At 38.2% G+C, this 21,726-nt stretch overlaps 1 protein-coding gene across 1 annotated transcript in view; it reads left to right on the top strand.

Moving 5' to 3' along the window:
- BCAS3 (BCAS3 microtubule associated cell migration factor) overlaps window positions 1-21,726 on the top strand; it is a 357,048-nt gene that overhangs the window by 3,560 nt on the left and 331,762 nt on the right. Inside the window, 4 exon segments of the mRNA XM_040532922.1 lie at window positions 374-428; window positions 2,450-2,525; window positions 4,197-4,303; window positions 14,449-14,530. Of these exon segments, the coding sequence (XP_040388856.1) occupies window positions 374-428; window positions 2,450-2,525; window positions 4,197-4,303; window positions 14,449-14,530 (320 nt within the window).

The following is a 21,726-nucleotide window of genomic DNA, read 5'->3' as shown; positions in this document are numbered from 1 at the left end:
CATTAGCTTAAGTCCTCTTATTCATGGTATAATGTCCAAGTCAAGTAGAAAAATACTGAGAAATAATTTCCTGTTTTGCTTTCATCAGTCAGTCTGAGGTGGAGAACGTGGTTTCTTTCTTGACTTACATTTTACGCTTTTTCCAGAGCAGTTATTTCATTATGAAATAATGAAATAATTGACTTTTTACATACTTCTAGGCCACTACATACATTATCAGTGTTTGACAGTATGTTAAGTAACTGCATTGAATACTTAGTATTTTTCTTTGTGTTAAGCATAATACATGTCTTTTCTGGTGATATGTCTTACTTAGTGTATTCACAACCATTTCTGAACTTCAGTAGTGAAACATTCTCCTTCTGTTTTCAAGGGAACAGTCATACATGGAAAGCGTTGTTACATTTCTTCAAGATGTTGTGCCACAGGTACGTGTACATCTTCAAAACTGTTCAGGATGCAAAGTGTACCGAGCAGTTGAAGTCTCTGCCAGGTGGACCAAAATATTAAAAACACAAGCGATTTTTTTATTTATTTATATTACTTATATATTTATTTACGTTACTATAAATTTTGAGACCAGGCTTTTGAAAGCATAAGCTGCATACTATCTGAAAGCTGGGCCTAGAGACTTCCTCTGATAGGTCATAATTTAAATGAAAGTCTTAGATGCCCAGAAGTTGAAGAGCTACCATATAAATAGCAGGAAGAAGGTTGCTGCCTTTTCCTGTGATAATTTTGGCAACAGGATAGTTGTGGAGAAAAGAGAGTGGGCGTAATAATTGCTCTGCCTCTTACAAATGTGTTTTTTCTGGGTTGTAGTTGGAAACCTGTGTATGAGCTCTGCTGGCAGGATTGGTGTTGGGACAAATTGATAGTCACTCTTTGTCAGCCTTTATCTTTGGCTGAAAAGGAGAAAGTTTCTTTTGCCTCCTTTGCTCCTTTTTTCAAAATCTTCTTTACTTAACTTGCCTTGGGAGTGTCCTGGCTGCTGGGGCATTCTTCCTTCTTTTCATTTCTGTTTTTTTCCTCCAAAACAAAACAAACAAAAAACCCCACCAAAATAAAAAACAAAACAAAACAAACAGAAAAAAAACGACTACAGTGCTTCTGTCTGCTGTTGATCATAGTTTTCACAGGTAATATGAAATACAGCAGCATGAAACTGGAATGGTCACTTCTGTATTGCTCATGGGCCTGTCAGTACCAAAGGGAAGCTAATTTTGTTTTGCTGCTCTTTGGAAAGCTGTAGTCACTAGTGGAGAAGTGTTGCAGCTAGTTGCCAGTAGCCTCAGGAAACTATCTTGGTTCTCATTTGAATGACTATCTTGAATAACTGAAGTCATGAATTTCTTTAATGATATTTAAAAAAAATCCTCTTACTCATATTGACTTGTTAAATGCATTTTTGGTATCATGGTCAAAATTAAATCAGTCAAACTGTCAATTTAAAAGATTGCTGCATCCTTCCCCCACCTTCTTTTCCTCTGTCGTTAAAGGATACGGTCTGTGTTTTATTTTACAAATCAGTTTGCCTTGGAAGCATGGAATGTGATTTGTTTTGGAAAGCAATACCCACACTTATTTTTTAAATTTGTATTTTTAGCTCATGTTATTGCTTTTCTGGCATGTATAAAGTGATTATATGAACTCGTTTCATATTTATTCCAATGTACTGCACAGTATTTTGCCATAATTCATTTGGAAGTGATGGTATTTCTACTGTAGCTCACGTTCTTACTACCGCAGTTTCTCCTGAGAACTGTAAAACACGCAGCTTGGAAACACTACAGATCTCCTTCACAGTTTCTCTTTGTATCTCATCTTCTTATGGGAATCTGTGGAACACAGAACTGAAACTTGGGGCTGTTCTTCTGGAATTACAGTTTATTCTCTTTTAAATGGTTATATTAAAGATGTCACAAATGGAACTAGAACATGTCAATAAAATAAAGTATATAGTAAAGGTTTCTTTCTTTCCTCAGTCTTGCTTACAAAGCCTTTAAGTGAATAAAAAAAGAACTTTAGAAGTAAAAATGTCTCACGTGAGAACCTCTAGCATAGCTGTTGTGTACTACCTCTAAGAACAAAAAGTTAAATGTTGTAGAAATCGCTGTATTTTAGCTTGACTACATTGCTGTAGGTCATGTGGTGTTTCTAACCTGCTCCAGAAAGCTTTCTGTTATATATAGCTTGTCACTTCTACTTTAATAAGCGATGTTAGAATTTATGAGTTAGTTAGAATTTAGTATGGATTATGTTGATCACAAATCCATTAATTTTTGAAACAAAACCTCACAGTAATACTGGTGACAATAGTACTGGTGACAGGTATCTCAATGTTACTGGTTTTATTTTTTAGTTTTTAGTTTACATTCCCTCCTTTGCTCTATAAAGGGAGAAAAAATAGGTGCTAAACTTTATTTCAACCCTTTTGCTTTTCATCCAGGCCTACAGTGGTACCCCACCAGCAGAAGAAAAGGAGAAGATCATTTGGGTCAGATTTGAAAATGCAGATCTAAATGGTATGGTTTCATTTTTTTATAACTGAATAACTGTATTTTTATTCAGTACCTATTAAATAAAACAAATCGGCCTTAGCAGTTCATCTGAAGGCAAACTAGCACTTGCATAGGAAGAGGAGCAAACCAAATGAAAAAGTCCTTTTTCTTTCCTTAAGGTAGTTGAAGACAAAGCATAGGACTGAATTTATTTTATCCACTGTTTGGTTTCAAAGCCAGATTATCTTACCTGTGAATCCAGTCTAAGTCCTGGATATATTTTCAGTGATGTGATAGAATTCATAATAACCTAGAAAGGAGGAGCTAGTAGGGAGAGTGATCAGACAGTTCTATCATGTCTTTCAGGGAAATAAAAAGGCGTAGCCACAAAATATTCTTAAAATGTTAACTTATCACTTCCAGTGTATCTTAGTCATCAGCAAAGGCTACTGCCTGGCAGCTGGTGTTCAGCATCAAGACATGAAGAGGAAGTGGTCATAGGCTTTTGCTAACTGTATCAAATCAAGTACATCTCCAGATAATAAAAGAGGTGTCTTACCTCTGTCTGTCCCAGCTGCTTTTTTTTTGAAGAAACAAAGGTTAGGGACTGAAGGGGAAAGGTTGAATGCTACTGTCTAGCGACTACTTACATTAATCAAACATTTTGCAGTTGCTTGTGCTGTTTCTTGTCTATTGTCTTTCTTTCCTGCCTAGAGCTCTAAAATAAAGGCTCATTCTGGTCTCATATGAAGTAATAGAAACCGTAGCCAGAGCTATGATGGGGAATTTTCAGTTTTTCCAATAGGTTAATAGTGAAGATTATATGTTTTCCAGCTGTTGAAATGGCACAGAGCGTGTCGGTTCATAAATTCATGATTGTTAGAACTAGAAAACACCAATCAACTGGTACATGGCCTTATGTCCAGCTAGTTGAAGTCTTTCCTTGAGGGTTTCTTTTCCTCTTTTGTTTATTTTCAGAAATTCTTGGTCATTCTCTCTTCAGGATCTTTTCTACAGCATAACAAAAATGCTTTAGAATATTCTTCAGAATCTGTCATATTCTGTCTAAATTGACTTTTATACAGCCTAATCTGATTGGGCCTGAGTACATGCTCATTTACCATCCTGAATATTTCCTCTCTTTCTTTGATGCTCACATGCTTGCAGTGAGCTTTTGTTCAGTCTTGAAAATGTAGTTTTAAAGGGCGTTATTTGAGAAAAGCTTAATTTTTTGCTTACTATGTTCTGTAGCACTTTCGTTCCTGGGGATTTCTTTCTTTTCATAAAGTTGATGTAAAGATTGTTAATACAGTATTTAGAAAGAGCTTTGATCAGTCTGTGCATTTGTAGTTGCAGTATTTGTTAACGTTTGTTTTATTGGTCTTTTCTCTATTTGAAAAGTTGGCCATGTTTTATTAATGACTGGAGAAAGAGTTATAGAAGTTTTGGAGGTATTTGTGATAACTGATAAAGAATATTTTTCTCCACTTTAATGAATCTATTGTTTGCCTAAAAATATATTTTAGTGTTGTTTCAGTGTAAGAAATTAAGACACATCTCTTTACCTTTAATTACAAGAATGGGAACAAGCATTGAGAAAATGCCTAGTGAGAAAACACCTCCAGTGTAGCTGATGCTAACCATAGCTGATCATAACCTGTTAACCAGTGTCTTTAATATTTAAACCCAATTTAGATACATCAAGGAATATGGAGTTTCATGAAATACATAGCACTGGGAATGAACCACCATTACTGCTGATGATTGGCTACAGTGATGGAATGCAAATCTGGAGCATACCTGTAAGTACCAGTTACCTTCTCTGCTATGACAGAGGTGTTTTTGTTTGTAATGGTGTGCTAGTACTTTAATATTTTACTTTTATTTTTTCCTATTAAAGTGGTTAGAGCCAATATTTACCATCACTGTCATATGCTGTGCATGTAATATGCTTATCTTCAGATTAGTACTGAGCATAGATCAAACACTTGAATTCATGTACCTTCAGATTTGAGGGGTTATTACGAATGATTTCTTTTAGGTAAATTTTCAGAGTCTAATTGGGAGCAGCATTTGACATTGTAGAATAGTTTATATTCCAGAAAGGACAAATCTTTTTAACCTACAGAAGGGAAAAGAGGGTGGAAAAATATGAAAAGAATTTGTTTGTCCTAGGAATGCAAGCATGACAGTATTAATAGTATTTTACAATCGCGGTGTTTGTCATGTACATGATTTGCAATTTTAATTTTATTAAAGTCTCTACGTGCATATGGGTTTGATTTTATGCTGTCATACACACCCTGCAGTTTGTGCTTCAGAATGGTTTATGAGCACATGGTCTTAATTTGGGAAGTTTTCCCCAAATTTCTTGAACTATAGAATAAAGTTTAATACAGTAGGTCATAAAATTCTTAACTCAAAAAAAGTATTGCTCGTAACACCTTGTTCTTCAAAATAATGTAGTGAGGATGGAGTTCTTTCTCTTAATAAAATGCATGGCCTTTTTGAAATATGTATCTTTTTGTATTACTTCGGGGTTAGCTGTGTAGGACAAGTTTATATACCAGTAGCGTAGGTGCTGTAATAGAAAATACTCTTTATTTTGTACACCAAAAGATAAGCACTGTCTAATAGAGTTCACTGGGGTGTGGGAGGCCTGGCTTTTTCCCCTCTTAATTGCATATTGTTAGCTGGAGCTAGGGAAGAAAAACTGCTGAGCTTTGGCATTTGAAGGAGGGTTTAATAGAAACAAAGACCTGGTATATTTTACTAAATTTCAGTATAATATTGGAATTTCTATCTGCTAGTATGTCCTGAGAAACCGTGGCTAATTCTAACTTTATTGGCTTTGTCTTAAATGGAGCAAAAAATATATCTTTGGATTGTTTTCCTATTTTATCTTTTTAGAGCAGAAAAGTGTGTGATGTAGCAAAGCTAGCTTGTTGCTTGTTCACTTTTTTAAAAAAATCTAACACTGGAAAGAATTTGAACACTAAAAATCGTTTCATAGTTTAAAGTTTTGTACAACATTTTGAACACAGACCAATTCTATATTACTATACAAAATAGATAATTAAAATGGTTCAGAAATGCTTTGCTTTGTTCTTTGAAGTGTATTACAGAAAACGGACATTAGGTGTCACTAAGATACCGAGCTAAAGAGGAAATACCTCCTGCTATTACTGCAGTTTTATACTGCAAGGTGATCAATTAGTTAAGAGACTGTGAGTAGTCATTTGGATTTAAGCTAAAGAATTTTCATAAAACAGCTCAGTTTATCCTGCCGAAATATTCTTGTCCAAATGAGTGTGCATGTTCTGAAACATGTACGGCAGTACATTGTGTTGACATCGGACTTGTCCTGGCCACTGTACATCTAATAAGAAGAGCTTTGTGTCTGGCAGACAGTTTTTTGTTTTGCTTTGTGGTTATGTGTGCACACGTGTGTAACGTGCCCTTGCTTTGTGGATAGGTGAGAGTTCTGTGCATCCCTCTGAAGTGACTTTCTGTGTCTGAATGCAAGAGCGTCTTTGTAAGAGCTATCTGTGTCAGTGCTCTTGAGAAATTCATTGCGAGATGGGATCCTACATGTATAAGGAAAGCAAGAATGAAAGGAGTAGTGCGTCTCATTTCTCTGGTACGCGAACTGATTACCTCAGTGTAACCTGTTCTGCATTAGCCGTCTGCATTTAAACTCTTAACCCATGGTTCACTGCAGTAAGCATGAAATAATTTGGTGGATCTTATTAACAAACGAGGAGTTAAACTACTTCACGCTTATCCTGGTTTATGTGGAGTAAGTGTGGTCACTGGTACTTTCAGGTAGGTAGTACGAGGTAACTTATCAATGTTTCCCAGTGGGAACGGGTTGTTTGTTGTTGTTGTTGTTTTGTTTGTTTTCTTCTTGTGTCTGGATTAGGCACGGGTTAGGCCATGGAATGCCTGCTATTACCTCCTTTTTCAGCAGGACAGTGCAGTCAGGTTGTATTTCCCCAGTGTATTTCACTTATTCATAATCCCTAGATTTTGATAGTATTTAATATCTTTTCCTAATATCTTAGGAAAAATAAACAAAATGAAATTGCAAGAAAGTTTCTCTTATTGTTCATTTTTTTGAGGAGGTATTTTTAATGGGGGGTGAAATTCCAGTGAAGTGGAAGAAAATGCCAACTGTGGAAATGTTGTACCTTCCATCCTAAGCATGTCAGCTGTAGAGATAGCACATCACGTTGCCAGTCCTTATTTGTGTAACCTGTGAAATTGTGATGAGACCACATCCAAAGAGGCACAGCTTCATCCTGTGCAATACTGCCATTTGTATGTCTTAGTATAATTTCAGTGTCCGAATGGTTCTGCTGTTAGTAACATGGTCTTGGATAGCTTCTCAGATTAATAGAGAACATCTTAATATCAATTTTTAAATATCTTTTCAGAGCCTATATACCATGTGCCTGGAGGTAACATGACCTGTATTTTTACACATTTGTGTTTTTCCATCTGATTTTTTTTTTGCTTACTTAACCTGAGTAAAAGAAAATCTGGCGGACAACAGTTTTTTGTCCTCTGATGTTATACAAACATGTCCTTTCTTCTTGATTTTGCTCAGTATTTAGCTTGTGATTATGTAACATTATTCCAGTTATTAAGAAAAAAAGAGATCTCTAGTTTAAAAACCTTTCAATCTGAAAAAGCAACAATTTGACATTTATGTGAAAATCTACTCAGTAAGGCTGTTATCTCTAGCATTGTGCTATTTATTCATACAATTGAACCTCTATTCAGCGCTTAATAAAATAATGTGTTGCAGGCAGTCCAGTTTGTGTCTGAGTGATTATGAAGTGTTTATGACAGCTTCTAAGCTGACACTCGCCGTAATGGTGTTACATTGACTTCTAAACACCTTTGCAGTCTGCCTCCAGGAGTGTGTGTCTCTTTGCAGTCTGAGTGGTTTCACATTAACATCTCCTTGGAGTAAGATCTTTGACTACAGAAGTGTTACTTGCAAATGGAAGATACCATTAGGGCTGCTTCAAAGGGCTGAAATAATGTTTGGACTGCTGGGTGCTGAAGTAACGGCTGGGGTTTTGAAGTGCAGCGTCTAAATCTGTATTGCATAAGAAGCGGAAGGTGTCCATCCAAACGACTTCGCTTTGATCTTTGTTTTGAAATAGGGGTGGGAAGGTTAAAAGTGTTCTTAAAATATGCCTCACTAAGTGGGGAGAAATCTGGGAATATACAAAAGTATGACTAGAAGTTCCTAAAGCTCCTATTTGATAATTGTGCTGTGTACTTTTTTGTTTCATTTGGACTTTGTTTCTCCCTTGCTCCCAGTTTCATGTTTCAGATACAGTTGGAACTGGTTTCTGCCTAATGTGGTTTCCAAGTATCTGTTCTAGATGTTCCTGTTCAGAGAAACGCATGTTGGCTGGTTTTGTGGCAGATAATTTTTTTCTCATTGTATGCAGGAAGCATCAGAAGTAGAAAATCATCTTAATTTAATGGTTCATATTACAATTAAAACAAAACAAAACAAAACAAAAAAACCACACACATACAAAAACACACCAAAACCCAAAGACCCAACTATCAAGCTTGAGTTGAATAAAGTAGAAACTACCAAAGGGAACTTCTAATAACAAGGGCAGCTGTATATTTAGCAAAAAATACTTAAAGGCTGTGGTATAATGATGTTGCCACAAACTAATGGGGTGCGTCTGCCCATATGGTAGGTGACTTCCATCTGGAGACTCCAGAACGCAGAGGACTCGTTGGACAAGGATGGCATCATGCACTGCCATTCTCCACTGCCAGAACTTAAATTTCTTTAAATACTGGTGTCAATAATACTCTGTTTCTTCATTTTTAGACCTGCAGGTGTACAGCAGATGGTGTGTCTATGTGGATGTCTAGAGGGATGGTTATGGTAAATGAGGATGTGTCAGTTCCATTTTGTCTTCTCTACTGTTCATGAGAAGTTTGGTCTGATGGGGTTTCAGTGAGGTTGTCCTAGTCCCATTGCAATTCTTCCCCTTCCAGAGCTGGGAAAAGGATTAGTCACTTACCACATCGTAAGCTCCGGGCTTTGCTCTTTCCAGACCTCTTCCCGATACAGGATACGGCTGTTCAGGCTTGTCTCAGCCACTTGGAAATATCTGATGATGACCTGACCTAGAAACCCTGAAAAATGTTTAAGGACTTTACAAAACATCCATGCAAATCATTTTAAGGCTTTGGTTTTTTTGTACTGCTGCTGCCAGTGGCATGCAAGAAATGGTCTGTTTTTACACTCATTAAGTGATTGCAAATCTGGTGGAAGATTTTTCATTTACATCGTAGCATGCACTGGTGTGTGTTGGGGGGGGAACGACCAACATGCAAAGAACTGGGGAGGGCTATAGTGAAAGGTAGCAGAGGAGTCCAAACAGTTTCATGTAGCTCTCTTTGCATGGGGTCAAAGCTGAAATGAAGGCTCCTGAAGGCTTTTTGTACCCATATTCTGCCTGTGTCCAGTACTGTGTGTGTTGTTCTTGTCTGTGTGCAAAATGAAGTGATGAAAAAGGGAGCAGAACTGACTCCCAGATGAGAATTTTACAGTGAGCCTGCAGCCTGATCATGCTAAAACTCCTCAAAATGTATGACAAAATGCGAATGTTGAGGACATTGTAACCAAAGCCATTTCAAACTTCTCATTGTTTTTTAAACTCAATTTGTGTTGTCATAATTTTAAATGATAGATGCAATTTCATACTTAATTCAGTCACTTAAGTGGGCTTCTGTAACACTGAGCATCTAAATTCTCGTGATCTCTAGATAATCAGAGAGATGTTTTGAATGAAAAGGATGACTGCTTGAGTTCCTAAGAGGGCTGGTAGTAGTTGTTATCCTGGCAGGATTATGTCAAACAGTATTTTGTGGTGGTATCTACCAATTGCTGATTGTCTTGTTATATTGCTCTATTAAAAGTATGTACTCAGAATATTTAAAAAACAAAACAAAAAAACCTGAATAACAAATTGATCCTGTGCTTTGCGACAGTTTTTAATATATAAGCAGTTTACTTTTCCACTGTTGCACAGTAGTTTAAGCATTGAATTTCCAACTTCGTTTTAGTTTGGTGTGCATTTGACTTTTTTCACCATGTGAAAACCATTTTCTATGGTTGGAAACTATTACTTATCCTTAGTGTGAACAACACTTTCTTTGTTCTGTTTTTTTTTTTTACAGAATGGGTGCAAACTGGTATGCTCCAAACAACAAAGCTCTGTCATCAAAAACAGTGCACCAGCTTTCTGGTCTGTAGTATTTTAAGCAGTAGTTGAAAATACCTGAGTGGGGGAAGTTCTTCCTCTTTCAGTTTGTCGTTCCTGGAGGAGAGAGGTGAAGCCTTCACTGGGGGCCCGGGTTTGAATCAGGCTCTTCTTTGCTTGCAGCCTTCCCTGTAGGTCTGGGGTTTGATAGCGGCCACGGAGGAAGCTGAAACGCGCTATCACACCAGCTTGGAGCTCTCGTTTTGGATCTGCTCTCTCATAGAACTAGTACCTGATGCTGCTTTTATAGTATAATATTCAATTCTTGAAACCTGTTTGGAAATATTCTTGGCTTTTGGAATGGGAAAGAAAAACTTTTAAGAGCTTTGAAAGCTGCCACAGGGACTCGCTACTTAGCTGGATCAAATCCAAAATGGCAGCCACAGCCTCCTTTCTTCACAGGTGTTTTTTGAAGAATTTAAAGCTCTGTTTTCAGTTCATGAAGTCTATTTATATTTTGTCTATGCTATGAGACTGTATAGCTCAAGGGACTGGTAATGGGATGTGGAGCCTTTTACCATAGACCTGCCAGCCCTCATCTTGCCCAAATTGGCAGTGACAAAGCCGTCAGCCATTTACTGGTGGGGCTGGGCTTATGTTAAATGTGGTTATTTGTTGCACTTTGGTTCCTAGTGGAATAAGTGTCCTGTTCACAGCAAAGTTTGGCTGTCTTTGTCAGCTGTCTTGGGAAAGAGATAAGGCCTGAATTGGCAGGAAGATGAGACAATATAATCTCTCTGTCCTGAAGATGCTGCTTTCAGTCAAAATCGATACACGTGGCCTCAGCAATGGTAATAAAGTTTTATGTTTTGTATGGGTAAATGAAAGGTGTTAGCATTAGCCGCAGTTAATTCGGAATTTTATAGGACTGCAAATAGCAGAAGCTTTTGCTGGTGATAGTGTTTGAAAAAAATGATTGTAAGTCAAATAAAATCTTGAACTTTGAAACCCTAATGTATTTTTCAGTGCCCAGCAAACCAGCAGCTTGGTTGTTCCTAGTTCAAGGCATGCAACAAAGTGCAATGCCTTGTATGATTTTGTGTTTTCTGTAGAACAGTTAAGATCATGCAGCTTAAAAAAAAAAATCCATAACAAAAACTTAAGCTACGATAGGTTCCTAAGTATTGGTGTTGTAATCTGCTCTATGTTGGGTTATGTGCAGATTTTTTGTAATCTTTTTTTGTGCTTTTTAGGGAGTTTGGCTTTTTCTTTACAAAGGAGTTGTCAGTTGTTGGGTGGCATCTTGCATTTTCATTACTAAATCAACGGTGGGGGCCCTATCTTAACATTTGCTCATTTTTGGCTCCCAGTAGACAGCAGTGTAGAACCTGCTGAGTACGTGAACTGTACCGATGGCTGAATTTATCTGAACAATTAATTGCTTTTTTTTTCTTAGTTATGCACAGTATCCTTGGAAAAAATCCTACGCAAACTGAGAGGAAAGGACACGTTACGTTGCAACACTACATAGTACAGAGGTCTCAAACCAGAGTTAGGAGCTGAGTGCTTCCAATCTCGTCTTTGTAACCATCTGATTCTGTGGCTGTGGTTAGTCTGTTTATCTTTCTGCTCTTCCCCCCAGCATAAAGTGAAATAGTTATCTTTCAAGTAATGAATATTAATTACTAAAAAGTAAAAATATATCCATGAGAAGAGCTGGCTCAGGTTTTCACGGTAGGTGCTAAGGTACAAATAAACTTCATTTGTATTTGTACGTTTTTAGGCCATTATTTGAAAATCTCGGCTTTAAGCTCTACCAGATCTTGGCATCGCAGGCTAAATAAACATGCTTTCTGGAGTTCAGTGTATTTAAGAGCAGAAACTAAGTTACGCAGGTTTGGCCTTCTTAGTATATCTTACTTTTGGGACTGTAACTTTTATTTGAAGTAGATTGGAGCTAGAGCTGATGTGCTGGCATACTTAGAGTAGAAGGAGGTGACTGAATTGGGTTGGATGATTTTATGTGAATCACTTCTTCCGTACTTTCGTTATGCCAGTTCTTTTCCCTCTTGTTTTCATTCATAGCCATTGATGTGCGTACACATGTGAAACAGCATTTTCATGATTTTGGGGAAAAAAACTTTAATTGACAATAATAATAGTTCCAAAGCTTGTTTTTCTTCTTCTCCACTTCCTCCTTTACTCTTCCATAGTGCTGCTGTGTTCTGATGGATAGAAAGCCTGCTGTTTTCAGCTCTGTCTCTCGTGTCCCGTCCTGTCCTGTCCCCCCGTCTCCCCTCCACCTTTTCTCCTTCACTGTGCTCTGCTTTTTTCCAAGCTGTCTTTTCTGGTGTATTCTTTCTGGACGTTTTTTATCTGTGTGCTTTCCCCCCCCGGCCCCGCTTCAAAAAAAAAAAAAAAAAAAAAAACCACCTTTACTGAGTTGATTTCTGATCATCATTTTTTATGTCTGGTATAGAATCTGGTCAGTAAGTTTGTCAGAGCAGGGGCGTTTAGCTGTCCCAAAGGGAGAATTCCAACTTGTTTTTGCAAAAGCTGGAGTACTGCAGGGTTTTGTGTTGTTCAGATGCTGCTGCTAGCTGGATGAGGAGAATCCATAATGATGGGAACATCTGCCTAATAAAATAAGAGCAGAGTAGACGAAGGGATTAGTTCTCATATTGATTACAGTTTTTAAACTGTTGTGTCCATCAGTTAACATCGTTGATGTTAACTCATACCAGTGTGGAACTGCTAAGTGTATGCAAACCTAAAGTGGCAAGGACTGGTATTTCCCCAACTGGGTGTAGCTTGCATGTTGTTACAGGCTTACTACAGCAAAGCAGTAGTTCAGTGCGTTCTGTTGAAGCAATAAATGCAAGCTCAGTCTTTTACGGAATGGTCAACATCTCTGTAGTCGGTAAAGTTTTCAGAATACTCTTCTGGAAGACTTGTGCTTCTGTGGGGTAAGTTTCATTCTGCCCCATTGTCTAAAGCAGTGATAATAAATAACAAGGCTTGGGGTTCAGACTGGTAGTAAGCTAAGGGTGTGAAGTACTATACTTCTGATTTGTTGGTCAAACAGTAGCAGTATTTTAATTTTCTGAGCGTGTAAGCTGAAGTGCGGAAAGAAATAGGAACAAATATGAAATGACATTTCAAAAAGTTAACTTGGATTTATAGTTCAGTAATTCATAAGAACCTTGTTTCAAATTGTGTCTATTTCTGATACTGTAAGCTGCTTACTTGGAAAAACTTCATGCCAATGTGTTCACTGCTTTCCCAGCCTCCTTACGTCTGGTTCAAGTTGTTGGTTATTTGGAAATGAGCTTCATAACGTTGGCCTTTTTCTTCAAGTATATGACATTCCGTATTGGATCCATTACCAGGCAGTTATGAAAATGCATTCTGACTGACCATTTACAGGAAGTCTGGAAATTCTTCTTAACTATTTCTGATTTAATCTTTTCAAGATTGCCATTAGAGACAAGCTTAATTAGTTTTGACCCCCCATTATGAAACATAATTTTCACACCTGGAGAATACGGGATGTACTTAAACATCAAGTTGTCTTATCATTTACTATCAGCATTTGCCACTCTTTCTTAGAAACGTGCTGTGTAGAATAAATGTTTGTGGTCTGTATTCCTTGAATTTCTGTTATTTTAGTCAGCAGTCAACTTCAAGTGTTTTCTTCTAAAACGTGTGGTCGTTAATGGTACGTAGTGCTGGTACCTCATTCATGCCTAAGACACGTTTCTAGAGGCAAGCCATCTTTGTTCCTGTAATTTGTGTTGTTCAAGACTAAGATACATCCACATTTAGACAAATTGCGAATGGTTGGTTAGAAGGGCAGTGTCTTTTCTATCTGTAAAGGGGAGGAGAGGGAATACCAACTTGCCACCATCTCTGGCACACTCCGTGTTGCCTCTGATATGAGTCTTCCCCTGCCACCAAAGTCACTGTTCATCTAAATCAAGTTCAACAAATAAGATTTTTATATCAAAAGTAGGCTAAGAAAGTTGATTAAGTAAGTGCAATATGTTAGTATGGATTCTGTTTGGCTAGACTGGAGGTACTTACTCTGGAGCTCTTTGTATGTATTATATCTTGTTAATGCATTGCAATTACTGAGTTAATAAAGAAATCACAAAACTGGATATGTCATGTTTTCAAGGACAATTGCATATAATAAAGCTTGTCAGCCTTAGCATACCCTGCCCTTATGAGGTATCACTTGTTGGGGAGAGAAGAGGAATTGCAGAGTATTTCTGAACTAAACTTTTGCCTAAATGTGTGTCGTGGTTGTTTATTTCCTTCAGAATCGTGTTTGCTGTCAGTGCACCTCCATTACATTCAGTGCTTATGCCGTAAAGAGTCTCACCTGCTGCTACCACCGTAATTAAGCTGCGTATTTCAGCACTCAGTAGCTCAGTGGGGAACCAGTTTATTTTTCTATGCAATTGGAGCCTCCTAACCAGCAGTTCTTTTCTCAGTGTTTGAGTGTTGAGCATTTGAGTGCTTTTGGAGATTTCTAGAGAAGATGACTGTACGGGAATTTGATTTTAAATGAGCTGACTGTGGAACGGAACAATTTTGGGGGATGTATTTTATATGTACACGTTTGTGTGTGTGCATGTGTGCTTTTATATATGTATATTTTTACATTGTACATTCATGATCCGTATGTATTGCAGATCAGTGGTGAAGCTCAGGAACTCTTCTCCGTTCGCCATGGTCCGGTTCGAGCTGCACGAATCTTACCAGCTCCACAAATCAGTAAGTATATATATATATGTATGGTTTATAATTAAGCATAACTTCTTTTTACAGATCTTTGACCAAATCATTGTTAGAACCTCATGTGTAATTATAAACTGTGTCACCTTGACTAAATACCTCTTCATAATAGTGAACTCAAAAATACAGCCCCAGATCTGATGGCTGTAAATTACTTATTGATTTTGCATCTAGTAAGTTACACTGCTTACTCTTTTTCTCTCTCAAAGTTGCATATATTTAGCATTGGACAATGATAGTTGTTACATTAGAAAACTGTTCAAATTAGCTCATATTAAATTAAGTTAAAACTTTTGAAAACATGTTTTGGTCTCTTTTTACATGGCTTGGTTTAAATACATCTTTGATTAAAAGTACATGAATGTATCATTGACCACTATTTGGAATCAGATAAAAGTAAAGCTGTAATAAGAGGCCTTAGATAACTAACACATGAGCTTTAATGATTCAAAATAAAAGGAATTTGTAAAGGAGAAGATGATTACCATCAGTAGGCTGAAGCGCTATTTTACTGTAAAGCTGGAAAAAAGGAATTACTGAAACTGGGACTCTCGCATGGATGGATTTGGCACATTCCTAGAAACTGATCTTAGTTGGTGATAAGAAGCTCATTCCCAGGTGTGAAAGGAAAGCTTATGGTTTTAGCGTGGTGACTTTATGGTAGCAGAACTTAATAGTTTGTCAACTATTTCGTTAAAATACTGTAGTCCTTTGATGCTAGATTCTCTGCGGCATCATGTGCTTCATAGCATAATACGGCATTGTTTCAAAAGTTACTTCATGCAGGCTTATTTCATGCAGGCTTACTGCAAAGGAGACCTCAAATCTGATTTAACAGGTTGTAAGTGTTCTAGTAGCAGGAACGTGGGGCAGTATCTGGAGTTGGCCATGCACACTGCCAGCTCAGATCCGGCAAAGTTTATTAGTTCAGGCTCTGTGCCATGCTGGGGCAGTGAAATGGCTCCTGTAACTGTTCTGGCCTGGCAGCCGTGCTGCAGCGTTCGTACAGCAGCGTTTTGTCTCAGCTACCAAACCAGGCAAGGCCTGACCTGGCCCAGAATCGCCGCACTGGTGGATCTGCAGCCGGGGTAAGATGTCCGTAAAGAACTGAAAGATTGCTGTAAATAACACTAAAAAATGTAGGCACTTACTCTTCTTTGTGGACCCGCTTTAAATCACCCACAAAATTTAGGGTCAGAAATAGTGAGAAAATTACTGTTTCTGATTCCCCTGAGGTTAAAACTTGAGGTGGCTAAAACATGAGTAATTGTAGACAGCCCTTGCTATGCTCAGCCTTTCCCACCGTTACACAGTAGTGCTGTGCTCCAGGTGAGCATTGGGGACCTCTAGCACATTTAGCATGCATTGCCTTGTCTTGAGGCAGCGGGCCCGAACAACTGGGGACAAAGAAAAGGGCTTTTGTCACTTGTTGAGAAACATTTTTGATCACTGATTCAGGGTATACAAGAATACCTCTGACTTTGGAAAGACTGTGAATCTCTTGTTAGAGATAGATAAGAGCTGTTAAATATTTTATAATATTGTATTTGATAGTTGTGAACTCTGTTTTTACTGTGAATGAGATGCTTGCATTACTGTAGAAAAGAGAGACCAGCATGCAGGGAGTCTTCAGGGGGCATGCTGTTGGCAACAGCCACAACAGTGAGATGAAGGTAGTTGCTAGAGGTAGTATTTTCCAGAATTAGCTGTCTGTTGCTGTCAACAGTGAGGGTCAGAGGGTGGGCATTATTAATAAGAGAAATGACAGTACTGAGCGAATTTCACTGTTAAACCTGGGGGCAAAAAAAATGCTTGGTTCAATAGAAGCTGGAGATCAGGTGTATACAGGGTACCTTTTTCCTTGGTTAAAGAAGTTGCAGAAACTCCTTTGCCTGGGAGAACTTTGCTTTTCTTTTTGGTAACTAAAGAAGGGAAGAAAGGTCCTAATTCAGACAAAGGTGGTTTTAAGCCAAGACTGCCGGTCAACCCTTTGCTCCCAAGACCCTCTGAGTGCTGTTGGCAGTTGCAGAAAACAAAACAAAACAAAACAAAACAAAAACTTGGGAGAGAGTCAATATGGATTGCAGAATGTTGTCTTGCTGTCAGAACATCATTTCTGGCCATTGCCAGTGGGCCAGTGAAGTTTAGAAATGGCTGATCTGCAAGATTGCGGCATCACTTTTCCTCAGCTGTATGTTCTTAGTAGGACTGGAATTGTAATGTGATCTTGTGTCATCGAAACAATATCTGTATGTGTGTGCATGTGTACAAATAGGATGCATTTGGCTTTATGTTTGTACGTAGCCTGGAATGCCTTTCCCATTTCAGCCAATAAGCCGAAATGCATAGCAGGTGGTAACACAACCCTCATTTCCCTGGTCTGAAGAAACAGACTTCTAAGTGAAAGGTAACCATCCCATCATCATCTTCAAAAATCAGATATTTTTTTCTTTAAATGATTCCTGAAATAAGTAGGAAACAAGCTCATGTCTTCGTATCCCAATTAAAACTTCGCTGGCTTCAGCAGTAGGTATGGCTTTGATTATTCTCTACAGCTTGAAATATAAATGGTTCAAGTTTTCAGGGTAACCAAATTCCCAGCTTAAGAGAGGAGATGAAGTTGCCTAGCTAATATTCAGAATATGGGAACATCTCTCTCTGGATGCTGCAGTCAGACTAGACCCTGGCACCTTGCATGCCACACACTGCATTATCAGCTGAGCCATCTGGTTGGCAGGGCTCTTTAACTTGCCTAGCTCTTCCCTTTAAAATCTGTTTGCTGTGATTAATTCAATACTCGTGTGCACAGGTGCCTCGTTTGCTGGTCTCCAAATTTCTGTCTGTTTAGATGCATCAAGCATACAAAAGAAAAAATAAATGTTTGAAGAGAGATTGATGGGACTTCGTGATTATTAGAAGGGAGAAAATATTGCTGGATATAAAACAAAACAGAGCTAGAACTCTGCCAGTTAAGTTTAGCTACCGTGCTCTGTGAAGAGGAGACTACAGTTGGTAACATCAATGTAGTTAATGAGAGTGGAGGGTGGGAGAGGCAATAATCAGGCTGTTTTAACTCCCTACTACCCCATTTTACATGATTCAAATTAGTAATGTCCTCAGTCCTGCTCAAGTTTCTTTGTACTGGGCTTCCTCTCACCCAACACGTTACAGCTGTATTTAGCCATGCTAAGCTGGGTATTCATATTCTTTGTTCAACAGGTTTTCAGATTTTTTCACTTCCTCTAGATAATGCCTTACTCGTTTTTCTGGGGTAACTGATTACATGAATAGTATTTGTACAATTGAAATGTTTGCATATTACTAAGTATTCTGACTTGCATATTCCTAGGTCTGTCTTTTTTTTCTTTTGTTTGTTTGTCTTTCAATTTGCACTTCTGTGATATTTATAGGAATATTACCTATTTTGGTTTTCTGTAGTAGTTGTATGTTCTTTGACCTATGAAGTCACTACAAAACAGATTCAGAGCCTCTCTAGTAGTTTTTTTTTTTAAATGCTGTTTTTTCTTTGAGATCCATTGTGTGTACACTTCTGAAATCATTGCTAAGGAAATAATAAATATACTTCAGATAGGTTTGCCTTTCTTTTTTTCCCCTACAAAATCAGAATATTACTGCTTTCTGAAATGTGTTAGTGCTGTGGTCTCCCATTTTTCATTATTTATCCCAGGTCACTTAAAAAAATCCTGGCCAAATACCTGCTTTCTGCCTTGTGCTATTTCATTTATTAAGGTAGGCTTTTATAGCTTAAAAGTCAATCAAGAAACTAGTGCTTCCTACTGAGGGAAGTCCAAAGCCTAATTCTGGAATAGCATTATGTGTGGTAATTCATGGTTCAAGGGTACATGATGACAGGTTGGTGTGTTGAAGTTCAGATCAGTCATTGTCTGTAAAAACCTATTTCCATGGCTCAGCATTATGAAAATAAATTCCTCCAGTGAACTGAATTAATTTATTGCCATTTTCTAGATTATACCACTTGCAGAAAAGATGTTATAATAGTCGTCCAACTTGCAATGAATTTGACTGTTTAGTCACATTGACTGATAAGGAAAACAAATGCAATTAAGAAAGGAAAGAAAAAAGAAATCAGAGGTATTAAATTATTTGAAACAACTGAACCACAGGAAGCTTATGGACAAAGGGTTGAAGACTAGAATTAACTTGAAAAGCTAAAATTTATTGGGGGACAGACTAGTTTTGCATTTCAAAGTCTAAGGTTAAAAAAAAAAAAGTTCTACGGAAGATTTATCTCTGCACTCTCCTGCTCACATCTTTGATTTTGGTAAAATAAAATTTGAACCTCAAAAGCTGACTCAACTTTACAGGCAGGTATACTTAAAAGAGCTATAATATTTAGGTTGCTTTCTAAGGGAAGGCAGATGTGAGTTTTGTATATATTCAACCACTTGGGTGGCTTAGTGGTTTTAAGTCCCAGAAGGCCAAGATAATTGCACGGTACGTACAGCAGAGGAGCTAGCCCTACGAGTTGAACAAGCAGTAGCAGTTTGGAGGTAGATTTGGGTTGGTTAAGTTGGTCATGCAGGTGTGCGTTCACATTTGGCTGTTTTTAACTGCTAGGTGCGTTGTTCCGGTGTAATGAGCTAATCTTGGTGGATTATAGAAATTACAGAGCAGAATTCTGAAGTGCAGGAAGTAACCCTTTTTATAGATATCATTGGGAAGAATTTTGGAACATGACATGTTAAAATACTAATTTATTTGAAGCTGTGTGGACTGACCTGCATGCTCCCATTTCAGCTCTGGCCACATCACATCAATGTTCTAGACCAGAAGACCTTCACCTTTCACTATGTTAGACTGCTGTGTCTTTTAATTTTTTCAAACAAGAGTCAATCAAAATAAAATACTTCCATCTGTCTTCAATTAATGTGTGGCTCTGGAAACATTGATCTCTAGCAAATGTTTCGAGGTCATCTTTTTCTTTATTTAGTTGTCCAAGAATAAAACCATGGTGTTTTGCAGAAGACAAAGCAAATTTCTGTAAATATGTATAGCTCTGCCTTCTTCACCAGAAATCTTTAATGTTTGCACTGAATTTGGAGCCATCGTTCAGAGTTTCCCTGTGGGTGTGCTGGCAGCAGTTTGGTCCAGTTCTCCAGAATTGTCCATTAAAGTCAAAGCCAGAAACAAATGCACAAACACTTCCTCCAGCAAGTGCCACTCCATGTCACTGCTGTCTCTGCCTAGGGCTTGTTCTTGTTTTCCCGAGCTTCTTTTTAGGCAACTTGCATGTTCTGAGCAGTCGTCTTAGGGCTTGACTGCCCTTTCGGACAGACATCGTTTGCACATCGATTCTAATGACTCTAAATACTATGCTCATTGCATGCAGCCAAGATGTGCCAAGATAATGTTCTCCAAGCAGCTGCTCTGCTTGTTGCAGTTGCTTCTAGCAACTCTGCTGTCTGGTTAGCTCTGAAAAGGGGATGGTGGAATGGGCTGAGGAGGCAGTAGATACCAAAATTCAGCTGGAGTTGATGGGGGTGCTAATTTCTGGGGGATGCAGGAAACAGGTATGGTGCTGCAGGTGTTGGAGAGGGACTTTGATAGGTAACGTGTCTAGGGGATGCTGGAAGTAGAGGGAGATACAGTGATGAAAAGCTGTGGTCTGGACCAGGAATCCTAAAGGAGCAGAGGAAGGTCTGCATGAAGAACAGGAGTCACAGCCCCATTGATCAGGCATGATACTGAGTACTGGAATTAGTGCTTATCTGTGCAGGAAATAGGGCGTTTATAGATACTACCCTGAAGCTGAGGAAAGAATACACATGCCGTTTTTAGGACTCACTCAAACCTCTTCACTTCGGTTTCAAGTAGCACGTATGTTTTTTTTGCTTTCAATAACAAATGCACAACAAAGCAGTCACAAAATGGTGGTAGAGATTAAGAAATGTTAAAGTTTTTTCCGTTTTTTTCCCCTGAATGGAATAAGCAAACAGGGAGTGAAAACCAGATGTAAGCAATGCCAGCCACGTGGCTCAGGGCACTTCCAGATCCTGGTTGTCTCCTGCTCTGACGTGGCAGGACTGTGAATGCAACACAATTTTCAAGTAACAGAAATAAAAGGGTCTAGTTGAGCAGGAGATGCACTGCATTATTGAATTGAGGGGATCTGTGGAATCACATACCAGAAATATGCTCTGCATGCATGGACGCTGTTGATAAATAGGTCACAATTTGATACTTAGTGAAGTTCTTGCTCAAGGGAAACAAGGGTACTTTGCATAGCTTTTGAGTTCGTGTGAAAATCAAGGGGGTTTCTTTTTTTCCCCCCAGGTGTTCTGTTGTTACTGTTTTTGTTACTGGCACTACCAAGAGGCCTTAGGAGGTCCGAGGGCGGTCTGTTCACAGTCTCATCAGGAGTACAGCACATAAGCTGCTCTGAGCTTGTGTGGATAAACTTTTGACTTCATAAAGTTGTAAATGTTGATTTTTATGGAATTTCATTTAGCCATTTGTTTATAGTTTTAAATATACTAACAAGTTGGATTTAATAAAAAGGCACATATATGTGATTTAGCTAAATGGAGCTGTAGATGCGGCGGGGCCTATTTGGCAGGAAGCACAGTTTTCATTACTTTAATTGTGTGATTTGTCAGGATTTGCAGCTTTTTGTAAATGCTGTAGTGTTATATGACAGAATTAAAAGGATTTAGAATAAAAGGAGTTTAAGAAAAAGACTTTGCAACAGGATTTCAATACTTTTTGTATTTTAGGGATTTAGCTAGCTGTTTTTCATTTCAATCATCCTGCTGCATTTGGTTAAACACTGTGTGGAGCAGGTGTGTGCCACGTCAGTATATCGCACATGCAAATAAACACAATTTTACAAATAAAAATTAATCCACCATAACCTGGAAGATTAAATTCCACCCCGGAACTAGGCAGGGTTTGCTGACTCCATTAAGCACTGCAGAGAACAGCACATGTCGCTTTTTGCAATCTTACGAACAGGCCTGCTATTAACCTGATTTAATGCCCCACAGAGTCCTCAAAATAATGATCCATTTCTAGAGTATTAATATTTACATTCTGAAAGTATAGATTTGAAGTAGGAGATGAATTTTTTGACAAACGAGGCCTTCAATCATTACAGACTGAAATCAGCACTTAAGCACCTGGTGTACAAATTTTGC

Source organism: Cygnus olor, chromosome 20, assembly GCF_009769625.2.
Source record: "Cygnus olor isolate bCygOlo1 chromosome 20, bCygOlo1.pri.v2, whole genome shotgun sequence".
NCBI lineage: Eukaryota > Metazoa > Chordata > Aves > Anseriformes > Anatidae > Cygnus > Cygnus olor.
The sequence above is the reverse complement of the archived record's forward strand: the minus strand, read 5'-3'. Positions and strand labels throughout refer to the sequence as shown.